The sequence below is a fragment of the Cucurbita moschata genome, unplaced genomic scaffold (genome assembly GCF_002738365.1).
Source record: "Cucurbita moschata cultivar Rifu unplaced genomic scaffold, Cmos_1.0 Cmo_Scf00001, whole genome shotgun sequence".
NCBI lineage: Eukaryota > Viridiplantae > Streptophyta > Magnoliopsida > Cucurbitales > Cucurbitaceae > Cucurbita > Cucurbita moschata.
Genome location: NW_019268517.1, coordinates 7,914,930 through 7,935,564, shown reverse-complemented (window position 1 = coordinate 7,935,564; position 20,635 = coordinate 7,914,930). Strand labels below are relative to the sequence as shown.

General features: G+C 37.3%; 4 protein-coding genes across 6 annotated transcripts; 2 read left to right on the top strand and 2 right to left on the bottom strand.

Moving 5' to 3' along the window:
* The first annotated feature begins 411 nt into the window (after nucleotides 1–411).
* On the top strand, nucleotides 412–2,620 carry LOC111452145 (protein HAIKU1-like). The gene is made up of 2 exons (XM_023092716.1): nucleotides 412–1,008; nucleotides 1,120–2,620. The coding sequence occupies exon 2, from the start codon at nucleotides 1,187–1,189 to the stop codon at nucleotides 2,120–2,122; it is 936 nt and encodes a 311-aa protein (XP_022948484.1). The 5' UTR covers nucleotides 412–1,008; nucleotides 1,120–1,186; the 3' UTR covers nucleotides 2,123–2,620.
* A 1,085-nt stretch (nucleotides 2,621–3,705) lies between these two features.
* Nucleotides 3,706–4,857, bottom strand: LOC111444442 (abscisic acid receptor PYR1-like). The gene is made up of 2 exons (XM_023082566.1): nucleotides 4,170–4,857; nucleotides 3,706–3,919 (listed from the first exon to the last, which is right to left on the bottom strand). The coding sequence occupies exons 1-2, from the start codon at nucleotides 4,813–4,815 to the stop codon at nucleotides 3,888–3,890; spliced, it is 678 nt and encodes a 225-aa protein (XP_022938334.1). The 5' UTR covers nucleotides 4,816–4,857; the 3' UTR covers nucleotides 3,706–3,887.
* A 1,308-nt stretch (nucleotides 4,858–6,165) lies between these two features.
* LOC111453609 (mitochondrial carnitine/acylcarnitine carrier-like protein) lies at nucleotides 6,166–10,257 on the bottom strand. 2 transcript variants are annotated; one of them, XM_023094760.1, is made up of 4 exons: nucleotides 10,037–10,257; nucleotides 9,853–9,943; nucleotides 7,040–7,538; nucleotides 6,166–6,872 (listed from the first exon to the last, which is right to left on the bottom strand). In XM_023094760.1, exons 3-4 carry the CDS (start codon nucleotides 7,429–7,431, stop codon nucleotides 6,371–6,373), a joined length of 894 nt encoding a protein of 297 aa, XP_022950528.1. In that variant the 5' UTR covers nucleotides 7,432–7,538; nucleotides 9,853–9,943; nucleotides 10,037–10,257; the 3' UTR covers nucleotides 6,166–6,370. The 2 variants fall into 2 exon arrangements, with proteins under 2 accessions (XP_022950528.1, XP_022950538.1); XM_023094770.1 differs by having other exon boundaries at nucleotides 7,040–7,431.
* A 1,435-nt stretch (nucleotides 10,258–11,692) lies between these two features.
* On the top strand, nucleotides 11,693–20,422 carry LOC111448920 (AT-hook motif nuclear-localized protein 8-like). 2 transcript variants are annotated; one of them, XR_002711503.1, is made up of 6 exons: nucleotides 11,693–12,471; nucleotides 12,548–12,600; nucleotides 15,630–15,761; nucleotides 18,669–18,827; nucleotides 18,998–19,343; nucleotides 20,183–20,422. XR_002711503.1 is itself a non-coding variant. In XM_023088708.1 (5 exons), the coding sequence occupies exons 1-5, from the start codon at nucleotides 11,988–11,990 to the stop codon at nucleotides 19,259–19,261; spliced, it is 1,092 nt and encodes a 363-aa protein (XP_022944476.1). In that variant the 5' UTR covers nucleotides 11,693–11,987; the 3' UTR covers nucleotides 19,262–19,642. The 2 variants fall into 2 exon arrangements, 1 of the variants encoding a protein (XP_022944476.1); XM_023088708.1 differs by lacking the exon at nucleotides 20,183–20,422 and having other exon boundaries at nucleotides 18,998–19,642.
* The last annotated feature ends 213 nt before the right edge of the window (nucleotides 20,423–20,635 follow it).

The following is a 20,635-nucleotide window of genomic DNA, read 5'->3' as shown; positions in this document are numbered from 1 at the left end:
CAATACCAGACAGAGCTTATGCTCAAAATGGACAATACCAGACAGAGCTTATGCTCAAAATGGACAATACCAGACAGAGCTTATGCTCAAAATTGACAATACCAGACTATGCTCAAAATTGACAATACCAGACTATGCTCAAAATTGACAATATCAGACTATCGTGGACATTAGTGATTGGATAATTCTAACATATTAATGGGGTAAAGAAAAAAAAAAATCTATTTAATTTAATATTTATTAAAATTTACTAATTAGTTTATTATTAATATTTGACTCTTCTAAAATTTAACTAATTTCTTGAATATAAAATTTAGGTATGATTTGTTAATTTTGATTAATAAAAATAAAAATAAAAATAATCCAAATGATGAGTTGTGGAATATTCGAATTAATGTGGTATAATTTGACGAGGCTCTCTCAAAAGCCCAAAATACTTCCAAGTTGGGGCTCTTTCTTCCTTTACCGACCATCCATCGCCGACTGATTTCAGGAACAAATTTCTGACCACCGCATTCAAAATCATTCCATTTCTTCAATTTTCCCGTTGACTTTTAAATCAATTGTTCCTTTGTTTTTTCTCTTCGTTTTCGCGTCTTTTTGATCCGATCCTTTGGTTTTTCTTCGCACCTTTGATCTCCTCTTCCTTCTTAGGGTTTGGACCTCTTCTTCCTCCTCTCAGATCCTCAATTTCACCGCCTAATCTTCCTTTTTCTTCCCCGTTCTTCTTATTTTTAAGACCTTACACACAATCTTTGTTCGTTGGAGCCCTGTTTAATTCAGTTCGTGACAGCGCTTCGTTTGCTGTTCTTCACACTGTTTCGTCCTTTTTTTTGGTTTCTGAGATGTTTAAACTGCGGAGGATCGAAAGGACGGTATGATTCTGTTCTTGTTTTCGATTTCTTCAGTTTTGTGGTTGAATTTATCTTCCTGTTCATTCGGCTGTTCTTGCTGTTCGTTCTGGCCGGAATCTTCAAATTTCTGCTGCGATTGGATTTAGAAGAAGAATCTTCAAATTTCTGCTCTTTGTTCTTGCTGTTCGTTCTGGCCGGAATTTTCAAATTTCTGCTGAGATTGGATTTAGAAGAAGAATCCTCAAATTTCTGCAGAGATTGGCCTGAATTTTCGAATTTCTGCTGTTCATTCGACTGTTCTTGCTGTTCTTGTGGATTTGTTTGTGGTGGAGATGGATAGGAACAGGCAGAATGAGAATTTGGGAGTGAATAAAATGGGGAAGAACATTAGGAAGAGTCCAATACATCAGCCTAGTTTTGGGAACACTGCTGCTAGGCCTCAACCCCAGCCACAAATTTACAATATTAGTAAGAATGATTTTCGGAATATTGTGCAGCAGCTTACAGGCTCACCATCTCAGGAACCTCCTCCTCCTCCTCCTAGAGCTCCACAAAATCCTCCAAAACCCCAAAGTATGCGATTGCAGAGAATTAGACCTCCTCCGTTAACGCCGATGAATCGACCGAACATGCCTGCTCCTCCTGTTCCTGGCCATGTTCCTGTGCCTCCACCGCAGGGTCTAGTTAATAACAATATGCATAGGCCTGCTGCACAGTTTGCTCAGCCACCACCTCCATTGGCACCTGGAGGAAACTCGCATTGGCCGAACCCAGCTGCCGAGTCTCCTATTTCGGCATACATGCGGTACCTTCAAAATTCTATGATGAATCCATCTCCAGTAGCACAGCCACAGATTCCTGGTCAAATGCATCCTCAAGCACCTCCATCTGGTTTATTGCCTAATCCTAATCCACCTGTTCCTGCTCTTCCATCCCCAAGATTCAATGGTCCTCCTCCACCCCCTATGCCGAACTTGCCTTCACCGCACTGGAACAGTCCCGCCCTTTTACCGTCCCCGACTTCACAGTTTCTATTGCCTTCTCCAACTGGTTACTACAATTTGTTGTCCCCTAAATCACCCTATCCATTACTCTCACCAGGGATACAGTTTTCTCCGCCATTGACTCCTAATTTTGCATTTCCAGCCATGCCTCAATCCGGGATCTTAGGTCCAGGGCCTCATCCACCACCTTCCCCAGGTCTTATGTTTCCCTTGTCTCCTTCAGGGTTTTTTCCTATCATGAGTCCAAGATGGAGAGATCAGTAACGTACGCACCCTGGTCGTCGTGTTAATAGCTCCATGTCTGCTGACATCTTGAAGATGGATACCTAACTCATGGTGTCAGCTAAGTAGGTCTACCCTTTTGCTGTTTCATATCTTTCTATTAGTTCAATTTTTTAACACTTTAAATTGTAAAATCCTTTTGCTTCTCATTTTCGGTTTCGAAAAATCTAATTCTGTAACTTCTGTAATGTTTTCTTTTTTCCTTCTAGGCAAATTTGTATTACTATATATAACAGGAAGAACAGAGCTGTAGCATTAGACGTAGGATCATAGATGTCAAGTCGATAGCTTGGTCGGTTGGGTCGGTTGGGTCGGTCTAGTTGAATAATTGTCCAATTCTCTGTAAGATGATGGAATCAACATTATTTGGTATCTGAGTTATTTTCTTAGCTGGTTTATAGAAGGAAATGTGGCAATACATTTTTATTGTTCTTTCCAAATTAAGAACACCATTTCGTGGCTTCATATTTCGTTTTATGGGGATCTGCTCTTTTGTTGCCATTGTTTCATTTATAGCTGCCCTGATTTTGTTATGCTGCATTCATTTCAACCTGTGAAACCTTTGGTCCGTGGGATTTCACAATCCACCCTCTTTAGGGCCCAGTGTCGTTGCTGACATGTTGCCTCATGTTGCCTTGTGTCCACCCCGAAGACTTAGCTTTCTCGTTAGCACATCACCCAATATCTGCTCTAATACCATTTGTAACAGCCCAAATCCACCACTAGTAGATACTATCTTCTTTGGACTTTCCCTGAACTTTCTCTCAAGGTTTTTAAAATGCGTATACTAAGGAGAGGTTTCCACATCCTTAGAAAGAATGTTTCGTTCTCCTTTCTAACCGATGTGAGATCTCACATGTGTGTTCTTTTTTCCGTCTTGGTTCCTATTGTTTAAAAGTTTCAATTTAGTCCTTATATTTAAACACTTTTTCGGTTATATCATCACTAGAATGGAATGTTAAAATAGTGTGGTAGGTACTTAGTAAGTTGGAAGAAATTAGGTCTCTAAGAGTGGAAATTTCCTTATCTATCTCCCCCAAACTACTTAGAAGTATCAAAAGTTTTGATAGTCTTTTTGGTCCAGGAAGCTTAATTCCTCTGAATGCCTTTGATCTCAGATATTTTGGTATTCTCAAGAAATTGAAGAGACAAAAAGATATAAAAAAGAAAAATGTTATTTCAGAATTATTAAATTGATTAAGAGATATTCTGGGTTCATAGATGATATTGCGGGCTCATCCTCTCATATTAAATTTCTCCGCTCACTCCATCCATGTGATCTAAAACACATGAATAGATCGAGATCACATGTGAAGAGATACCTGAATTAATAAGGAATTGGAAACATATTTGAATGAGGGCAATCATAAGAATAAAGAAATTGATAAGAAATTGATAGTTATTATTTGCTGTTAAAAACACTAAAAGTGGATCTCCTAGAAATTATTTTAGTAGATTCGTGAATGAGGACAAAACATTCAAAGACACAGGCGAAGATGTCAAAGTTGTCAAAGTTTCTAAGTGTCAAGTTTCTAAGTGTCAAATCTATTGGACACCATATTTTACACTAATTAGAAAAGATAATTTCGTTTATGATTTTTTATGATAATTTTCATTTTACAGTAATTCCATATAAAATCAAATTCTCATCCAATACGTTAAAGAGAGAGAGAGTTGAACTAAAACGACACCGTTTCAGCAGTTCTGTACACTGGCATTACCGAAATGCACTCCACATCCTACGCCATTATTGACTTTGATCACTTGCCTTGTCTCTGTCTGTTGAAATCGAGCAAACCAGAAGAAAACAGTAAGATCCGATGAATTTATCCAACAAAAAGATCAACAATCAAAAATCAAAGCAGATGAAAATGAAAAGAAACAAAATCTCATCAAGAAAAATTCATTTCCAATCACAAATTTCAATTTCAATTTCATTTTCAAATTTCACTTATTCTTGCTTCGATTCTCAATCGAAGAGATAGATGTTCGTGATGATTTAGATCGCTGGAAGAAGATCATCGATTACCTCCTCGATTCATCTCTTCAGTGACGGACGCTAATTTCTGCAGATTCAGTTTCACAACCGTATCGGCGAACAGACGAGTATCCTCCTCCGTATTCCCCGGCGGAACATCCACTGCGTACGATTCCAGAACCACGCTCCATATCTGACCGTCCCGTTCCAATTGATGCACCGAAGTCACCGATCGGTAATTTCTGAGGCGGTGTTCGCCACCGATGATGCTGAATCCGATGACTCGACGCTCGTTGTCATGAATATCAAGCCTCTCCGTGCTCGTATCCGCCGGTAGACCTGAGATTACATTCACTTCTCTTGTGCAACCTATCTCCAATGTGAATCCTTCGCTCACCGTACAGCTCTTGATGAAGTGCTTGTAACTCTGCGGCTTGTCGAATTGCCGTACAACAGACCAGACGACCTCCGGCGGTGCCTGTATCCGCTGCCCTAGCAAGGAGGAGCAGCGACCGCTACCGAGTTTGTAGATGTGGAACTCCGCTACGAAATCCTTCAACTCGTCAAACTCGTCCTCAGTCAGGCCGGACGGCGGAGCAGCGAGGTGGTGAGTAGTGAGGTAAGTTTCATCAGAGTTTGGTTCCTGCTGCTCCGCTGATAACGAACCGTCGCGATCGCCGCCCTCGCCATTCTCCATTTTCTCCCGATTTCTTTTTCTATCTTCTCTGTGGGAATTTAATGACGAATGTGAGGAAATAAAAAAAAAACAGAAGCGTGGGGCCCACACTCACTGCTTTTGTTTCATTATTTGTCCGTTTGTGATTTGCTAAGTGAAGAGTAAACTCCCATTAGGATAGTAGTGGTCTAGTGGTCTAGTATTCTATGGCTCGGGAGGCTCCTTTCATGCAAAAAGAGTTTACTCGTGAACTACAACCATCGTCTCCCGGCTCGAGAGTGAAAACACTAATCTTAAAGGTGGTCGTAGATCACGGACCGTAACTTAAAATCATCTCTCAAACCAATAGCTTCATACTAACCAAGAGCTACTGTCCGTGTTACCTAAACATTAGTCAAGTTGTTTCGTTCTTTCTTCTCATGAACTTAGTAAAGCGGCTTTGCTCGTATGCTAGGTCTCAGATTTTGATAAAGTCTATGCTTTTTTTACGGTCAAAATTTGAAATTCCGACCTTAAATAAAAAGTATATATATGATGAGACGTAAAAGTAAATTTTATGTTTGAAATATTTAGATTTATGATTGAATTGAGTTAAAATTAATTTTCTCTTTTATGGTATTTAATTTGAAGCTAAATTCATTGAATAATAATTGCATGTAAAATTTGAAGCTCTTAAAACCTTTTCGTTTGTGTGTACGTAATGGACTTTATCTATATCTCTATAATGATAATTTAATATTTTACGTGATATGATCGAAGATTTCGTATAGGTGTATCTTTTCTCTAATAATGAACTAATGGTTCTCCCTTCAAATAAGCATCTGTATACTCACGCTCTATCGTATAAAGAGTTATCATCACGTTGTAGGTGAAGCAACCTAAATCATTTTGGATAGGAGTAGAATGAATGACTTAGGCAGGGTCGAGGGTCGATCTCATGAATTAGATAGACGTGTGTAAGGTTGCACGATAGGTTCTTGTGGATCTTCCCGCATATCATCATGTCCACCTAGTTGGACTCGACCTTAGAGAAAGGTTGAATAAATAGATCCCTGTCTATCTTGTCTCGAGAATAAGGGGGCGGACACTACTAACCAAGCCAAGTTCAGTTCCCGCTGATAGACAATGGTAGCTTAACTCCAAGCCTTGCCAACTATGACTTATAAGAATCGTACAAGAGTTGTTCTCGAAGATATTCCCCAAATGAACATACCAAACTGGGAGCAACTAGTTTGAAGCTGGTGTGAAGAATAAGCTCCTAATTCATGGATCTCTTGGTTCGAGAAATCAAAGTAAGATGATCAAACTATTTCACTTTTTCCAAATTTGTGTTTTGCTTTCCAAACTCAAACACGACACTTATACTACTTAAGATAACAAAGCGCTCTCTACATATCATCATATACGGGTACGATGTCGTCTATTTTGATCTTGAAAGAAACTTTGATATCGAAGAAGGAACGAAACTTAGTATCAGATGGTTTACATCGTTTACCCTGTCTTATTGGTGCCTCTAACCTAAGACATAGCTTCTATGAGTTTAAATGAAAAGATATAACTCAAGAAGGATGCTTAATCATCCCAAGCTTGATCTGGTTACCTCATAAGCCAGGAAACAAGCTGCATTTGCAGGAACACTCCTGGCCATGGCAGGACCAAAACCTTTGTATAGCCCTTTAACTCCTTCCGAGGCTAAGAGCTTTCTAAATGCGTTGAGCGACCCCGAGTACTTCGGGTTTTTGTAATCATCGACTTGAATTACACTCTTGACGACGTCGGTTGGGTAGACGGAGAGCCAGAATGAAGCTCCAGCCAATCCTCCAGCCACAATCAGTGAGCCTCTTCCGAGGTTTGAAGTGTCCGGGCCACCTGCAAAGCGTTGCTTCAGCAACTCATACGTACCAAACATGGCTGCATTTCCGGGTACTTCACGGGCTAGAGTAGGAACCAGTCCCTTGAAGAGACCCCTTACACCACCTTCTGACTTGAGGACATGGCGAGCGACATCCATTGGCCCTCCGTACTTCACTGTTAGGCCAGCTGAACTGGATTGTGCCAATGCACTTTGGGCTTGCAATCTGAAATTTGATGGTTACAATCAATTCCTCCAACAAATAACAAAACTGTACACATAGTATTTAGAATCAATGTTTTGACATCAGTACTATCTGATTATCTTTGTGAATCCTCAAGGATATGGAAGATGGGGTGGTAAGACGATTGGAATAGGATCGAAAAAATGAACCTGCACTTGATTAATTCGGTGGGGCAAGCGAGAAACGACACAGCAACTCCGGCCCCAGCTCCACAAACCACCTGCTGATTGACAGATAAGGGTACACCGGGTTGAGACCTTACCAGCGCTTCCATTTGCCCTCTTACTGAAAAGAGGACGGCATTGAACGCTGCCACAGTTGCGAGAGGAGCACCCATACCCTTGTACAACCCGCCAGCGCCTTCAGCTGCTATAGTTTGCTTGACAGCATCGATGGCGCCGGAGAACTTGGGAGACTGGCCAGGAAGTGGAACGGGCTGGCTTTGTAACTTGACCTTTATGGTATCAAATGGGTGTCCACATATCAATTGTGATGCCCCTCCGACCGTCCCGGCAGTGAGGTCCTTAGCCACGCCTCCCATCTTCAGATTCAATGTAAGAAATGTGAACTTTTGGGAAAACAAAAGTATATAATACACCGGTATGCTTGAAGAAGAACGAGTCTTTTAAGTCTTCCGAATCGGAGAATCTGAAACATAAGGTATGTGGGAGGTCCAAAGAAATGAGCAATATGAGAAAAAGATACTTCATCAACAGATGGACCCACATGGCAACCTTTGACCAATACAAGCTTAAATCACACAGCAACCGGACCCAAATACAACAAAGACAGACTAACTACCTCAAACGTGTGTTATGTGCCCGTTCGAAGTTTTTCACTCCCTGTTGGTTGGTTTTCATTTATAATACTCATGACTGTAATCGCATTAATTCTTCTAAACCATAGGGTAGATCAATATCCTGAATGTTGTGCCAAAAAGATGAAAGAACAAAAAAACAAACCGAGTGACAGAAAGTTCCGAGTATAGGTCAACTAGAACACATTCTTTGGGCATCTATAAAGCAAACTGACCGAACATATTCCTGCAGGCTGTAGATGCCCAATCTGGTCAACACTCAGCATCTTGGCTGGTAAACTAAGATCACTATTAGTCTAATACAAGCAGTGTTCATACAGCTTGTCACTAGAGTAGTACAGTGCATCATTAAGATGAAATTTCATTTTTAAGCTTGAATTTATGATGAATCTTCTTTTAAGTCGATCTTCAAGTGCATGGATCATCCACAAGTAAGAAAAAAGTTAATCCAAAGATAAAGTGAAACCAGATGAATCTCCAAAAGGTGTTTATCATATCAACTGAAAGAGATCTTAAAATGGCAACAACTACAGGTCAATATGAAGCAGTGGTATTGGAGCAAGACCAAAGAAAAGTGTTTAAGGTTAGTATAGACCAGAATATGCTTTGGAAAACGCTATCTGTTGCAAATTATGCCGGCTACTTCCTCTACGGTCTCGAGGTAATTCAATTTATCAAGAATTCCAGGAAAATTTTCAACATAATATAAATCGATATGGATATTGACTGAAAGTGTAGAAAAGTTTCTTCAATTACAGATGTAAGTTTATGAACAATCGTTGAGAAAATGTCAGAGTATTCTATATTTGTAGATAAAAGTGTAAACAAGACAGAGTAGCAAGTACAAGAACAATGCAGCAAAATGGTAAGAAGGAAAAGAAAGAAAAAGTATAATCCTAGAAAGTTGATGCATATCCTTGATCATTATTCTATCAATTTCCAAAAACAAAGAGATTAGTCCATTACACAACAGAAGTAACCTTACTTAGCAAGTCATCCAAGAAGGATTGCTATTGGAAGGAATGATATAGGAAAAGGAGCAATAGGAACCTTTAAAACAGTACAATAGGAATGATATGTTTCACGATTTGTAGGAGAGAATCCCACATTGTAATTAAGGGGATGATTATGGATTTATAAGTAAAAAATACATCTCCATTGGTATGAGGCATTTTGGAGAAACCAAAAACAAAGTCATGAGAGCTTACGCTCAAAGTGGACAATATCATACCATTGTGGAGGGTTGTGGTCCCTAACATGGTATCAAAGTCATGCCCTTAACTTAGCCATGTCAATAGAATCCTCAAGTGTCGAACAAAGAAGTTGTGAGTCTCAAGCGTGTAATCAAAAGTGACTAAAGTGTCGAATAAAGAGTATACTTTGTTCGATGGCTCTAAAGGAGTCGAGCCTCAATTAAGGAGAGGCTATTCGATAGCTCCATAAGTCTCAGGGAAGACTTTATGGTGTACTTTGCTCGATGGGAGGATTGTTGAGAGAGAGTCCCACATCGACTAATTAAGGAGATGATCATGAGTTTATAAGTACGGAATACATCTCCATTAGCATGAGGCCTTTTTGGGAAACAAAAAACAAAGCCGTGAGAGCTTACACTCAAAGCAAACAATATCATACCATTGTGGAGATCGTGATACCTAATACGATACAGTGAAAGCACGATTTTGTAAAGAACCACACAATTATGTTGTCGGAAGTAAGTTAGCTTCATTAACTGCTATTCCTTTAAAACAGGACAACCAGAAAATGTTGCCTTTGAAGCTTTGTCTAGTTACTGAGTCACAGAGACATTTGGGGGCGAAAAAAGATCAAGGAACTTGGTTTTATAATTACATTTATAACTAGTAACTTGCAAACGAAAATGAGATAACCGTTGGTTCATACTGGGCCATGGAATTATGAAAAAAGACATTGGTACAGAATCTCAATAAACACAACAGACAAACAAGAACAGAGAAGATACTAAATCAGCCAACAAAATTCCCTGTTTTACACATTCTATAAACGTTTAATTTGAATGGTTTTATCCTTTGAATCATTCAAATTACAGATATCAGAAAACCAGTTAAAGCTAATCAAAAGTGATTAGGAAGGATCAATCAAATCACAGTCGAAAGAGGGAAATCTCACCAGAACCAAATTGCATCAACACAAGAAATGGAGCTTGAAATAGAAATCAAAAAGATGCAAGCAGAACGTTGGCTTCTGCAGGTTATCCAATCTGATAAACAAACAAACAAACAAACAGCAATTAGGCCCAGAAAAACGGATCAAAAGATAAATATCAGGCAATATAAGAAGAGAATTGGATTACCTTTTTAGCTCAGCCTTTGATTCTTCTCATCCTCCAGCCGATTTGAATCCAACGCATGCATATGGAGGCAGAGACCGAGAAATGTAAGAATTTAATTCGCCATTCTCAGCGCTGTATACTGCATTTGTTTTGATGAAGAAAACAATATTTCTTCATGTTCTTTTCCCTCGATTTAAGGGCGTGTTTATGTCAATCGTAATTAATCAAATGCTAATTTGTGGGCACATGTATTGATTTAGGGTTAGGGTTTGTTTCAATAATGTCTATTAAATTATTATTAATTAATAGCTAAATTTAGATTCTAAATCCTAATTCCAATCCTGAACCTGAACAGTTACAGTACTTTCATAATTACAACAGACTTCAAAAAAATGTTCGATAGTAACGGAAAATCCTTATCTCGAGCATTGTTCTAGCTTCGTGTTTGGCTCCCAGTTCACGCAATTGAGTCGTTTGACACATCTTGTTTGTAACAATAATTGATCTACCTTTTCCGTATGTTTACACGTTTGTTCGATTTACACTCGTCACATATTTGTGTTCCTCGACCGTGATTCTTCTACTTCAGTCACAATACTGTCGTAAAGTATGTAACTCTTTGCATGACTTCATGCTTTTCTATTTATTGTGATTCATGATCATTTTAAAGTTACGAGTGACGAGTGAACCCACGTGAGAAGAAGATGTAACAATCCAAATCCACAGTTAGCAAATATTGTTCGCTTTGACCCCGTTATGTATCGTTATTAGCCTCACGGTTTTAAAACGTGTCTTCTAGAGAGAGGTTTCCTCTCTTGAGATATCACAATCCACCCTTCTTGGAGTCTAACATCCTTACTGGCACACCGCTCATGTCTGACTCTAACATCATTTATAACATAGATGTTTTAAAACTTTGAGAGAAAGCCCAAAGAATACATCAGCTAGCTAGCATATATTTAAATATATGAGTAAATATGGGCGAAACATTTAAAAGAAAATTAAATAATTTCTATTTGACCCGTACCATTTAAAATATTATACTTTTACTCCTTGATTTTGAATTTAATTTTTATTTCGGTCTTTAAGTTTCAAAATATTACATTTTTACCCCTCAATTTTAAATTTAATTTTCGGTTAGGTCTCTATTTTTAACGATTTTACACATTTACTTCCAAATTTTTATTAACATTTATATTAATTTCTATTAATTAATTTAAATTAATTATCTACCTGGTAAATCATAATTTAGTGACTAAAAATACTCCATTCAAAATTCAAAAATAAAAATATAATATTTCAAAACCTAAAAATTAAATTCAAATAAATTTCTAAAAAATTAATAATTTTTTTTCCCGAAAGAAAATAGATTTTATTTTGACTAGTTGAATTATCTTGGTGTCGTGTTAGCCACCTAAATACCGACATTAAACTTATATCAATTGGTTTTAATATTCATTACCCGAAAAATGGTATATCGAAAAAAAAAATATATATATATATATATAAAATAAAAAATACTAAATTAAAATGGTTTAAATAATAATTAAAAAAATGGCTAAAAATGGTTTTATGTTTTAAAAAATAACATCTAACCAAAAAAAAGTAGAAAAAATAAATTAAAACCTTTATAAAGGAGAATTTAGGTGAACTACAAAAACAGAAAAAAGGGGAAAAAAAAAAAAAAAACTAAAACCCTAAAAATCAAAACCCATTTCGCGGTTCTGTTCTCTCTCTTCCATTCTCGCGTCTGTTCACTCGTCACTCACAACTCATCATCACTGATTGAACAAAGCAATTACGCAAATTAGCAACGCGAATCACTGAAACCAACCATTTCCATTTTCTAGTTTCTTGCGAAGAAATCGAAACGAATTACGAAGAAGAAGAAGAGGAAGGAGAAGAAGAAAGCATCATCTTTTCTCGTTTCTACGTTTCTCTCTCACATTCTCCCCTTTTCTGATCTTGCGCCATGGATTCACGGGAGAGGTCGATGCCTTCTGTTCATCAACCTCAGCCACAATCTACTCCACCCAATAGAATGATGGGAAATGCTTCTTATTCCACCAATTTCCCCAACAACAACAACAATGCTTCCCCATTGATCAACCCCAATTCCACCGCTGCTCAGATGATGTCATCCGCATCGCGATTTCCCTTTAACTCCATGATGGGTTCTGCTTCTAAGCCTTCGGACTCGCCTAATGCCGGTTCTTATGACGGATCGCAGTCCGAATTGCGTGGTGGTGGCTTCAACATTGATTCCGGGAAGAAGAAGAGAGGCCGTCCGAGGAAGTATTCGCCTGATGGCAACATCGCTTTGGGTTTATCGCCAACCCCCGTCACTTCTTCCGCCGCTCCCGGTGATTCTGCTGGCATGCACTCGGCGGATCCTCGCCCGAAAAAGAACAGGGGACGGCCGCCGGGTACTGGGAAGAAGCAGATGGATGCTTTGGGTAGTCTTCTTTATGCCTTTCCTACTTCTTGTTTGTTTTTGTTTAGCTTTAGTGATTGTTTGGTTGCGGTGGACAGGAACCGGCGGTGTTGGCTTTACCCCTCATGTCATTCTGGTGAAACCCGGAGAGGTAAAGCAACTTGTTTTCCTTTTGTATATATTTTATTATTACCGTTGAATTTAATTTGATGCTATTCTTCTTTTTTTTTTTAATTTTTATTCTCTATTCAGTGACATTCAATTCTAGTTATTTCCTTCGTCGGTTTCTTGGGAAAATAATATCAGTTCATTAAATGGATTGTTAATTCTATTCTTGACAAAATCATGGTTAGAAATTAAGATTCTACAAAATCATGGTAGTTCTATTGTTAGCTGCTGCACCATAACTCTTTCCCTAGGAATGTGGATGTGTAAATGTGTGTTAAGTGTACATATATTCTGTTCTTGGATGTTCCTTGGGGCTGTAGGAAATATAATAAAGAAAAAGATGCATCACAACACAGAGTTATGCACCTTATGGAAAAACAGATAAGGGAATTTCCTTGGTTTTCTCTCCCCGTGTGTCTTTATTTTTGTGGATAACTTGACAATGGCATGAGACAGGTTTCTTGAATTTTCTGCTGGTTTATATTTTCTCTTGCATTTAAGAGTTCAAAGCTTCCCGGATTGTGAGGCCTAAGAATGCTTCAATTTTATGTTTGGATGTAAGGTAAGATAAAATGGGGGAATATGCGGGTCTGATCAGAAATTTTTTTCAGGGTTTTAATATGTTGCACATTAAAATATTTTTTGGGTTTTCCTTTTGTATTTTACATATTTTCTGTGGATGTTTCTTGGTTCTTATAAAAAAATCTAAACTGGAGACCCATTCTAGTTGACAAGTTGACATATTATTTTATGGATGCGTGGAGAGTTATATGAAAGCCATCTAACATTTGAATGACTTCTCCATCCAAAAAATAAAATTAAATAAAATTAAAAAAAAAAAATAATAATGAATTGTGCTAGCAAGTTTCAGTGCTAATTGATCCAAATGAATAGCGAACTGTTCTGTGGTTTCTGCAACTGCCCATACTTGCATAGTTGAGCAAAATTGGGTTTTAGCTGAATCGAAGTTAAGAATCTTAAGTATTTCACCTTCTTCTGTGATCATATGGAACTATATAAATAGCTTTGTGCTAACAGAATTGATTCAGAAAACAGAAATGAAAACCAATTGTTCTCACTTCTGAATTCGGGACATCAAATTCCTATCTGGATCTAGCTTTTCCTACATTAACGGTAGTTTTTCTTGTGAAGGAATCCCAATGGAATGAACGGAAGATAGGTGGAAACTGTTTTATTTTTACCACTCATTTAAAAGCATAGTTCATGTTCGCCTTTTGGTTCTGTATTGAATTGGATCCAGGATTTGTGAAGTTCAATATTGTAATTTCTTGTCATTTTAAAGCTATAATGTTAATATTTGATTGTCGAAGGTCCAAACAGTTTCCTAAGCCTTGATATTGAGAGCCTGGAGCTTTGATTCCAACTTTTAAATGTTGATGGGAGGTCTGTCTCAATTGAAATTAGGCTCGAGTGATATAGAAGCTGCTTTTGGGAAGACTCTTCATAACTCAACAGCCTCGTAAAGTGGTGTTTACAAGGTTTTTCAACATTGTAGAACTAGTAGTGTAGAATTGTGTGGTGCGGGAGGGGAGACTGGTCTATTAGTTGGAGGAGAATTATAACTAGGCTGGAAATAGAAGGATGACTTCTTTGAAGGAGATTTTGAGGAGCTGTATAGTTCAGTCTGATTTGAGTTCTATTTCTTGGTCTTTGACTAAATCGGGTTTTTCACCCCCCGAATTGTTTTTTTTTTTTAACATTTACCGATAGAGATTCCATTCCTCCTCGATATATCAACTATGATATTTGGCAACCAAAATACCACAAGAAAGAGGAAGTCTTTATATGGTCTTTGGCTCTTCATGGATTAATCACTATGGATAGAACTCTGAAATAATCTTTCGCTTGTGTTGTCCCTAATTGGTTTGTTTTTGTGGTAGGATGCATTTGAGAATGCTAACCATTTGGTTTTCGTTTTTATTTTAAATTTTTTATGGAAGAAAAAGTCAAAATGTAGGGAAAAGATTCATATTTCTTTTTAGTTTGATTTGGTTGCAAACTCGCCCCTGGTATTATCCTTCAAAATTTTTTATGGTATCCCTTTGAAACAGAAAACTAAAACATTGTGTTTCTATGTGATAAAAGAAAAAAGACTCTTCTTTAGGAGGTTTCGTTGGACATTTCAAGATAGCAGTGAAAAATGGAAGGATATCTGACTAGAAATTAAAATTTTGAGTTCCCTTCTGGTGTACTTCTGCTTTAGAATGTAATCACCTCATTTATTCTTCCAATATTTTAAATCTTTGAGTTCCTTAAAATTATATTTAGTAGGATTTGGTTGTTGTTCTGTGTGAGTTCTTTCTTCTTTAAACCTGTATAAACCTCGATCTGTTTAGGATAGCAAGAAAGTTAAGCCCTTGAATCCTGTTTTTGTTGAGCAGCTTTATAACTTTTATGATTTTATATATGAAACTTGTTGTGCATGAAGATCCATCTTGTAAAATGTGTTTATTTATTTTTATTATTTTTTCTGTATATCTATTTGTGTCAGGCTCGCTTGTGTGCACCTTGATGTTGTTTCTGGTGTGAAAATTGGAGATCTTGGCTGATATCTTATTCCCCTCATCTTTTTCTTGTAGGAATGAATTTAAAGGTTTCCTCTTAAAAGAACTCTATAACACCATCAAATAGCCACCAGTTCATTGGAATAAGATGGTGTTTTGCTTCTAAGACTGATAGGATCATCAATAAATATAGCATTGTCATTGAAGTCTTATATTGAGTTGGTTTTTGAATTCAGCGTTTGAAACCATTTATTATAATCATCTTTTTGACATTGTTTGCTCTTGACCTTTCTTTTGATGAATAAAATTATATGATTTTAGAGTAGTTTTTCATGGTACAGACTTTTGCTTTATTGAATGCGTTTTCTTAGTTTACTTCTTCTCCTTCATGATTATGGATGCATTAATTTGAAGGTTAGTTGATACTTGTTCAAATAAGACATTTGTCTACGGATGTCTTTTATGATGGCTTTTCATTGATTTGCAGGACATTGCTTCGAAAGTTGTGGCATTTTCACAGCAGGGGCCTCGGACTGTTTGTGTTCTCTCTGCCCATGGTGCTGTCTGCAATGTTACCCTTCACCAACCCACAATGGCAGCTGGCAGTGTGACATATGAGGCAAGTTTTTAATTTTCCTCAAATGACTTTCGGACAATTGTAGCCATCAAATTATGTCAGACTTAACATTGATTAACGTACATGCTGACACATCAACTTCCAAAATGTAGAAAGATCCATGCGTGAGTTTTGCATAAGCCTATGAACGCACCTGTCATATTCTTGTTTATTGATGCTGAACACCCCTCTACTCTTGATTTTGGTTTTTCTATGAAGCGTGACTCACTTTACATGAAACGCCTGTAGATGGTAATATCACTCAGGCTAGCTACCCTATATTCCTATTATGTACTCTACCTCTTTTAACCTTTTCATTTTACCATCTTTTTCCTTCAGATAGTTGAGGACTTCTTTTAAAAGCTTGTTTTTTTGTATGCCTTCGTAAACTCTTTCATATTTCTCCATGGAAGCTTGGTTTCTTACCCAAAAAAAAAAAAAAAAAAAAAAAAACTTTTTTTTTTTTTTTTTTGTTAAAAATCATGTTTGCTTTTACTTTTCAATTTAATTGGTCACCCGTTACACTGTACTCTGGTGATAAAAAGTAAATCTCTGACCATTTACAAACATCGCTGTTTCCATTGAACTTTATAGAGGAGGTGTATTCCTTCTATCAGTTCTCATCCTGAATTTTTGAATGAGTTCATTCTTTTCACGTAACGAATGGATCAATGATACTTTAATTCATCAGTGCCAACCTTGACGCAGCTTGTCCTAGTATATAGAGAATGCACGGTGTTGGTGACTCCTTAGCAGTTCAGGCTTAGCTACATGTAGGCTATGGTAATTGCCTCTGTTTTTAAGTCTGTTGTGCTTAGCTACTTGTGCCTAATGGTTTAAGCAAAAGGTTGTTGCAGTAAGAATCCGGTTTTGGGAGCACACTGGGAGAGATTAAAGGTAGAGGTCAATCTGTATTCGCAAAGCGGCGTAAAAAATTAAGCTTCCTTTATTTTCAGCCTGAGGTATTAAGTTTACAGTCGTACAAAGACTGAGCAAAGACTTCTATCTTCTAAGGATTTTAATACCCAAATGACACAGTCAACTTTATTGGGAGACGGATTGCTCTTGGCGAGAAAGTGAAGATGCAATAGAAGAGAACAGAATTTCCAAGATTTGCCGATCTAGAATCTGCAGCCTGACTTTGGAAAAAATTACCGACCCTTACAGATACATCAGCTCAGAATTTTAGGTGATAGGAAAAAGTAATTATAGAGGTGTTAGATTTAATTGGGCATCACTCTTGTTTAGCGGGTGATTTTTTATAAAAACATTAATCATATACTTTCTTTTCTAGCTATTAGATTATCTTTTAATTTATACATCCAAAAGGGGGAGGAGAAAGTCTGCCTCAACAAGGGCTGAGGAAATTATGGAAAAGTTTAGATCACTTCGGTCCAAGTCCTGATATTTTCATAGTCGACTTCTATGATTAATGTGGATTCGGGACCTTTTTAGCACTTCATTGTTAAATCATTGAAAGGAGATATCTCGTCTCCTTGCCTTTGCTTTATCTTCTTTGATCTTTTGGAATGAAATTAGTGTGTTTCTTATCCAGGGAAAAGAAAAAAGAAAAGCCCAAAGAGTAGGTAACTCGTACAGAGATAAAGCCACCATATATTCTTCCACGGACCGGAGAATACTATCTTCTACAATGAAAAGCTTCTAGACGAACATCTTGACTTCTTAGGATAAGGATCATTCCAAATCCACTTGCAAAAGTGAAGGACTTGGAGTCTTTTAAGGCAAGGGTCAGTAATGAAATCCATGAGGGAGGTCCAGTCTGCAATTTCTCGGTCATTCAAGTTTCTTCTTTGGAGATATATTTCTTTTATCTATCAAATCTTTAGACAGAAACAGAAACTGAGCGTTACAAAAATGCTCTCTTAATTAAAAAAATTACAACAATAAATATTACTCAACTCCATTTTGACATTTTCCGAAGAGAGGTTACAACATTTTTGTTTTGTTTATAAAAACCAATTTTAGTGTTCTTTTGATTAGAAGAAAATCTTCATCCCTTTCAGATCTACCAGAAAGTTGTCACCATTGGATTCATCCAAATAATCAGATTTAATAGATAATATACCTGACTATTACATGTGAGAGTGATTGCAGAAAATTGGTAATGCAACCATTTAACCGCAGAGACGATTCCATCACCTGAATGAACTTGAGTTCGACGAAATAAGTTATGGTTGGAGCATTCGAGGAATTATGATTACTGCTCTGTTTTACCAGTCTCCTTGACTTGAGAAAAATGATGCTTGCATATCTCTCTGAAATTAAGGTCATATTCCATTAGCAGCAGCAGCAGAGAATGCAATGTACAACTAGTGGTCGGTTATTATTTTAAGAGGAAAACTTAGGTGCTTTGGTTGAATGGTAATAGTGTTATGCTTTAGAATATTTGAATACAAGAAGCAGAGGAATGTTCCAAGTTATTGATATGGCTAGGGATGAGCTTTGAGACTTGATATTCTTGTAGCCTCTTCTTGGTATATTTTCTTTAAACTCTTTTGTAATTATTTTATTTATTTGTTTAATAATTAAATTTGCTTCAAGATAAAAAGGAGCAGGTGCACCCGATGAACAACCCAACTATTTATCCCTGCAGTTCATTTTTTTTTTAATGAACATAAGCATTTGTTTTGGTCAAAGATGCCTGATAATCTACATTTGTTGTGCATCACCAAAAACCTTAAAAAAGGCCTCTTTATTCCTGGAAAAATGGGGGAAAAGAATCCATTCTAGCTGTAGTTTACCCCAAGTATAAAGATATTTCTATTGGTGATCTTCACTCTTGACTCATTAATCCTGAAAAATAATGGAAAAGAAAAAACCTTTTCTGGCTGTATTATTTCCTTTGAACACAAGGTGTCACCAGTTCTATTGCTTTTTAATCTAATGCAGGGCCGATATGAAATCATCTCTCTATCAGGCAACTTCTTGATTTCTGACAGTAACGGCAATCGAAATCGAACTGGTCGCTTAAGCGTGTCTCTAGCAAGTGCGGATGGACAAGTCCTTGGTGGAATTACCGACATGTTAACAGCAGCATCTACAGTTCAGGTACTAGCCTTCGCCTACTGTCTGCATAAAAGTTATGTGGGCTAGCTTGATGCAGTGTTCATGTTTTCTTTCATCGATGGATTGAATGTTCTTTCCTTGGTTGCATAACTTATCTGCTAATGTAATAAGTTGGTTTTTGTGCCTTAAACCATGTCTTGTTGCAAAATCAGGTTATAGTGGGTAGCTTTCTTGTGGATGGGAAAAAGCTGGACTCAAGTACACAGAAATCTGGGCCATCTTCTACATCACCCAATATGTTAAACTTCAGTACACCTGCGGCGGCAACAGGCTGCCCCTCTGAAGGTGCATCAAATAACTCATCAGATGACAATGATGGTAGCCCTTTAAGCCGGGCGCCTGGACTCTACACCAATGCCAGCCAACCAATTCATAATATGCAGATGTATCAATTGTGGGGTAGTCGAAATCAATAATGAAGCTGCATGCCCGACTTAACAGTGTAGTGCATTGGGTGTTGTTGAAGTGGGTTAGTGTTTTGCATCCCGATGTATAGAGGTTAGTTCTGTATTCTGTCCCTAACATGCATTGTTGAAACCGTATCATAACTTTTCTAGAGTAGATTCACTATTCATCTTCTTTTAGCTGCTGGTTGGCTTTGTTTCTAGTCAGTTCTAAGTGTTTACTTTAACATTTCTCCATGGATGTAGAACTTCTTCTGAAGATTATGGTAAATCATACCCCATTGGGATGTCATTACGACGTTTAATGTAGAGGGTAAATCTTCAACTCCCTTTTTCTCAGTGTTAAAAGTCGACGATCTAATCATGAATTGGATCCGAAGATGCATTGTCGAATCCGTAGTCTGTAGCACTAATATTTCAAGTTTTTTTTTACCTCGTGGCTTTTTTTTTTTATCGTTCTTTCCTGGAAAAGCCACGAAGTTGAGTCGATCCGAGGATTCATTGAACTATATGATATTCAATTAGGTTCATATTAAGATTGGTACGACTTATTATAGTACTCAGCTACCGACATCGTGTCGATCCAAACTGATCCTAGTAATTGGACGAGAACTGGTTCTTATTAGATCATTTTCAGGAAGAGAAAATGAGTGATGCCTCCTATTTTCCTCCATCCATCTTAGGCCAAATTTCAGGGTGTTTTCTTGGGATCACTATGCTAGCAAATAGACGAGTATTCGAACCTCTGATCTTTTGAACGTGACTTGATCCGTTAGTATATAAACCTCTGACCTTTAGAACGTGACTTGATCCGTGCTTAGAATATCAGTGAAGTTTTAGCTATATATCAAAGCTTTCTTCTGCCTTGAAAAATAGATTTATTTTAGAAGTTAAATAAAGTATTGAGTTTGACATGGGATATGAACAATGCAGGTAGCTCTTGAGGCCACAACTTCATCTGACTATGGTCATCCATTAGATATAATGTGTTGTGTCGTCGTCGTCATCATTATTTGGTACTGACCCTATTATACTTGTAAAAACTGCATTTGAACTCATTACCATAACAATTTCAGTAGATGGATTCATAATCGTATCCCGAACACAGATGCAACAATTATATGTCAAACGTAAACAATATAGTGACTATATTATACCATATCATTTCTACTATATCTCCATTGTTAAGAGATTAAAACATTTGAGGTTCAAATTTCAGCAAGTTCGAGTGATTTGTTTAGCCTCTCATGATCATCATTGTGCTATTATATTTCTAATGTGAATAATCTGCAATGTTTTCACTTGTAATAGGTAACGATTTTGTCTTGTATATTGTAAAATTGTGTTACATTTTAATAGGATTCGTTACCTAGATTGTTAAATTGC